General features: G+C 34.3%; 1 protein-coding gene across 2 annotated transcripts; it reads right to left on the reverse strand.

Moving 5' to 3' along the window:
- Nucleotides 1–441: 441 nt before the first annotated feature.
- LOC129307147 (uncharacterized) lies at nt 442–4772 on the reverse strand. 2 transcript variants are annotated; one of them, XR_008592360.1, is made up of 2 exons: nt 2858–4771; nt 442–799 (listed from the first exon to the last, which is right to left on the reverse strand). XR_008592360.1 is itself a non-coding variant. In XM_054948662.1 (2 exons), exon 1 carries the CDS (start codon nt 4232–4234, stop codon nt 2936–2938), a length of 1299 nt encoding a protein of 432 aa, XP_054804637.1. In that variant the 5' UTR covers nt 4235–4772; the 3' UTR covers nt 442–799. The 2 variants fall into 2 exon arrangements, 1 of the variants encoding a protein (XP_054804637.1); XM_054948662.1 differs by having other exon boundaries at nt 2936–4772.
- Between the last annotated feature and the right edge of the window lie 690 nt (nt 4773–5462).

Here is a 5462-nt window from a genome sequence, read left to right on the forward strand (position 1 = left end):
GTTCAGAAAAATGAAACACAAAATGAACATAAAATTTCTCAAATGAAGGATATAATATAGTATAACAAAAGTCCATGGATGTAATGAGATGCATCCTTTTAAAGATATTATTGATGATATTAGGCTTTTGCATCACAAGAATTGAAACTTGTCTATTAAGCACATACATAGAGTGTCCAATTCCTATGCTGACTTCTTAACTAAATTATCTTATAGGTTAGATGTCAATTTAGTTCCTTTGATCATCCTCCACCTCTTATCTAAGAGGCAGTTAACGATAAAAGCGACCAATTAGGAGACTCTTATCTGATGTAATCTCTTTTGATTTGTATGATCATGTTTTAATTATAAAAAAAATGAGTATGCTGCGTTTATAACCGGGGAAAAAAAAAAGCGAACAACATAAGTCCATGCATAATCATTACATTTGCGATATGACCATAAATAAAAATAGAAATAAAGCAAGTGATGACTTGAACAAAGAAATCATTACAAGAAGCCCAGAGTAACAAATCTGTGCAAATGTTCTCACTGAGTTCAACAGATCCATAAACCACCTTCTAAACTATATCCCTGAACTAAAAATTAAATATCCAAAGTTACACGGAAATATGAAGGAAAAAAAAAACTCTGCCAATTAAGAATTCATATGAAAGAATATGCGCTAAAGTGTATACAAACACATCATCTAAGTTTTATCCAGCATGACAGTATGTGAAACAAGCCTTCAAGTTCAACTTGAGTTGTATTCTATCAACACATCGACATAGGTAGAAATCCATTGTACATCAACACGTATCTGCGCATATACAATACCATAACACAAGATGAGGGTTCCTCTTGCGAACATCAAGAGCTGCCCAATCACATACTCATTCCGATAAAGAAAAATAGCAGATACATATAAAAATATAGAAATATTACAAAAGCCATATAAAGTAGTAAATACATGTGTGTCCAAAACATAGCAGTCACAATTTGGTATTTGTATGATGAAAGAGCAAGCAATCAGCAGATCTATTATGCTGAAACAAAGGACGGTTTCAAATAGTAGAAATTACAAAAAGAGGAGTGGAACTTGTTAATTCAGTACATGTGAATCTGTGTGTTTGTGCATGCAAGAGAGAGAAATAAAGAAGACGATGGTAATATATTAAAAAGTAAAATTTACAGCAAAATCAACAGCCACAATATGCCAATTCAGTGATCCGCAGGAGTTTATTTTTCTCCCTTAGAAACAAAGATTTTAAGGACGAGCACAATGTGGAAGGATAAAGCCAAAAGAGGGAAACACAACAGAAAACCAAATAAAATGGACATGCAAAAAAAAGGGCATCCCAATCTCTCTGCAGGTGCATGTGCGGTGATTCTCCAAAACTCTAGCAGAACTACGGTACAACACAACTTACGATTTTGCTATTTACATGTCACCATTTGAAGCAATATATGGTTTGCCACCACCAGCTCATTTCGTACCTTTGTGGGAGACTTCTAATGTATGATTACCATTCTTACTTGTCTAAGAAACTGATCATTTAGTTCCTCAAGCAGCAACTTCTTAAAGCACGTCATATAATGGTGCAGCAAGCTAATAAGAGAAGCGAAATGGAAGTTTTGGTTAAGGACTTGGTTAACCTAAAGTTACATCCTTTTTGAAGGGACTTGACATGCAAAACCTCCCCCCAAAAATTAGATGCACATTATTTTGTGCCCCACCATGTACTAAAGTGAGTAGGGTAGTTTGCATATATGAGTTGGAACTTTTAAGAAATTTGCATATTTGTCTAGTTCATCACATGTCGATTCTCGAAGAATATATTTGTGCTACTGCAGAAGGCAGCAAGTAGTTCCTAGCCATTGGTGAATGATGGTCGTCACTTTGTGATAAGCTTGGAAAAGATTTTGGGAAGGAAGCTTTTGCGCCAGAGCGTATCTAACGGTGACTATGGTTCTTGTCATGCGGGAGCATTTCAGACTTGAAGATGCCACTTTGGGAAGATCTTTCTTCCATACAACATCAATTTTAAGATTTTTCTATTGTTGCTTCTTTAGTTCCTTCCTCCGTTATTGTGGACAAGCATTTTTTTTTTTTTTTGGTATATGATCCGTGTTAGATGTCATTAGTAGATGTTACAAGTTAATTGTTATGAGTGCAGTAATGAATAAAGCAATGATGAACCGAGAGTAAGTTAGTAGTAGTTGTTAGCGTAGTCAGGTAAGAGAATCTTCTTTCATATATGAATATCATATAGAGATGTACCCTTGATTATTTAACATGTGAATGTGAAATCTTCTATGACTCTTCTTCTTTTCACAAATAGCCTCGCTTCAAATTATACCAGACTGCATAGCTAAAAATTATATAAGAAGTCCCTCCACCTCAGCAGCTAGCTATTGATTACCAGTAGAGTCAAACGCCCACTGAAAATAGAATATTTGCAGAGAGAAGGGTGCCTTTGGATTCAAAACTCTAGCTAGAAAAATAGTTTACCTATACACACATTTCCTCAACAGTTAATACAATTCACAAAGAACTCATAGGAGGTACTAAATGTGCTCCTTTGCAATCTAGGGTGAATGGGCATGATTTTTTCCCCACTGTTTTGGCAGATAAAGAATTTTGTAAATAAAAGATTAAATAATTTAAAAACATAACAGGACGGGAAAAAAGCAATATGCAGCTATTACCAAAAAAAAAAATTAATAAGATTTCTACCACCTTAACCATTGTGCATCATCCACAGTAAATGTCACAATCACAAATTTGAAAAGTAAAGGCGGGAGGAAGAGTCATCATTACCAAAGTTCCCTATCAAAAATGTGACATGAATTTAAAAAGAAAGAAGAAACAGCTTACCAAAGATAAGGGAAAAAAATTAAAAATAAATTGGAGCATCAAGCAAGTCATGCAATGACAAGTTGCAAGATAGCCAACCTAGTTAAAGCCACTTTCCATTTTCTTTCGCTTCAACTCCAAAGCCATACGTTCATTTTCAAGCTTCATCCTCTCATTTTCCATTCTCATTTTTTCCAAATCTCGGTCTTTTTTCTTACAAAACCTCTGCCACTTCAATCTCTGTTTCTCTAGTTCCAACAACTCAACCTGAAGTTGCATCTTCTGTTCTTCTAATTGAATTGATCGAGATTCAATCCATTGCTCTTGTAACCATGTGGCTTTCTTGCTTTCAGGTAAACCTTGATTCACATCAGATTGGACCATCATTCCATGTGGATAAGAACTTTTATTGTAGGCCCTAGAATTGGAGGGATTCACAAACATAAGATCTTCTTGGCTCTGTTTCAATTTCTTCATAGATCCCCCCAATGTCCCATGTGTCCCTCTGTTACCTCCATGACAAGCATAATCCTCATGAAAGTCGTCGTCATCATCATTTTCCAAATCCAGATCATCTTCATCATTATCATCATGGTAGGAGCTTCTGACATCATCATTATCATGGTCATCTCTATTTTTAAGAGCCAGTTGCAGTGAGCACCGCAATGCTGGATCATGGGGTAAAGCCAATCTATTACAATTATGATATGAACACATCTCTTCATAGAAGAGCTGTTTCGAGCTTAATATTTTCCGAACATCATCCTTTTCTTTCTCAGAAAGAAAATCTATTTCATCCAAAAGTGCAGGGTTCTCAACAACCTGACAAGAAGTTCCCCTCCCAAGCATATCATTAAGCTTTTTATACCTCTTATTAAGATCATTAAATTTATCCTCACACTGCTGAGGAGAAACATGAAAACCTCTTTCAGCCATGACCTTGGAGATACATTTCCACTTGCCCTTTTTCTGTAGGACTGCAAATTTTCTTCTTCCTCCGCCACCAAAATCACTACTTACGTCCTCGCTTAAATATGAAACAGCTGTAATCAGTAGCTTCACCATATTATCAGTCCACTTAACACGGTGCCAAGGTGAGCCCTTTTTTCCTCTTCCATCTTCAATAAAGCTTCGCTCGTCCTCCTCACTTGCTGAGCCTTTACTTCTATCTCCCCTGTTAAAATCTGTCAATGAAATGGTTTGATCACAGCTATGTAAGGTTCCCATTGACAGCGGAAAGCCTTCATGAATAGGCGAATGCCCTTGGTGTGGATGAGTTTGATGGTGATGACTTGATTGGGGATGCTGTGATTGATGAGAAAATGTTGGAATATCAAAACCCCCAAAAGAAGAAGCCCCTGCCGGAACTATACCTCCTTGTGACATATTTCCTTCCATTGGTTCTTTGGAACGACGATTCAGATCAGAACAATAAAGCCATCAAACTTGAAATTCTAGTTTTAATACATTTCAAATTCTCCTCATTGAATCAGTAGCTTCTCAATCTCATCTAATATATTAAGTCTCTAGATCTTTAATTAAAAGAAGCCCAAAAATCTCTCGTAAATCTTCCCTCAAATATCATCTCTAATATCCCACGCCAATGTTCTCAGCCCACAGAAAGAATTCATAAGCCAAGACGGGAACCCAGTTCGTAAACCCAAAGAAGCAAAAGGGAAAGAAATTTCACAACAAAGTTCACGAAAATGAAACTTCTAACCCTTCAGAGTTCATCGACATTCAATAGAAGATAGAAATGAGCAATCTGCCAAGAATATAAGACCCAAAAGCTGTGATTAAGCTGAGAATCCAAAGGTGAAGGTCACGAGAAGCGTCCGAGTCCCAGCAAAAGAGAAGAAACTGAACTGACGGAAGAAACGTACAAAAACAAGGAAAGTCTCTTGTCATGGAAACCCTCAGATGCCACAAGAAGAGAGAAGAACCTCAACAAGTTCAATGTATGAGCAGATCCGGTGGGATCCACTTAGCCAAAACGATGTCACATTCAATTATTCAAATAGGGAGGAATTAATTAAAAAATCCGCGAGAAAATGATATTTATAGAGATAGTAAAACTATAAATCACAGTTGAAGAAATAAAATTATTGAAATATCATAAAAGTATAAAAGTATCATGTTTTTATTTAAAGTTAAGACTTTTTTAATAAAAAAATTGAAATACTTTTTAATTATTAAATTAAAATAATTAATAAAAAATTGCTCATAAATTTAAGAAAGGGACAGTTATTGAAATATCATAAAAGTGTAAAAGTATCGTGTCTTTAATTGAAATTAAAATATTTTTAATTATTAAATTGATTAATAAAAGGTTGCTCATGAATTTATGAAAAAGAGAATTAACTTGTATTATCAATTTTGAATTATATCTCTGTAATTTACTTTATTTTTAACCTAATCCTTGTATTTTAATTAACTAAATATATTAATCTCTAAAATTAAAATTATTAATAAATGGTTAACATTTTCAAACCAAAACCACTTTTAAAATTTACAGAAAAATTTATTTTATGCTTTTAGCCCAAAAAATTAATTTAATACAATGTTTACAGTTTTATTAACTTTTTTATGAAAATTATATATATATATATATATATATAATTTATTT

Source organism: Prosopis cineraria, unplaced genomic scaffold (assembly GCF_029017545.1).
Source record: "Prosopis cineraria cultivar Desert tree isolate PC_DT_omini unplaced genomic scaffold, ASM2901754v1 PC1, whole genome shotgun sequence".
NCBI classification, from domain to species: Eukaryota; Viridiplantae; Streptophyta; class Magnoliopsida; order Fabales; family Fabaceae; genus Prosopis; species Prosopis cineraria.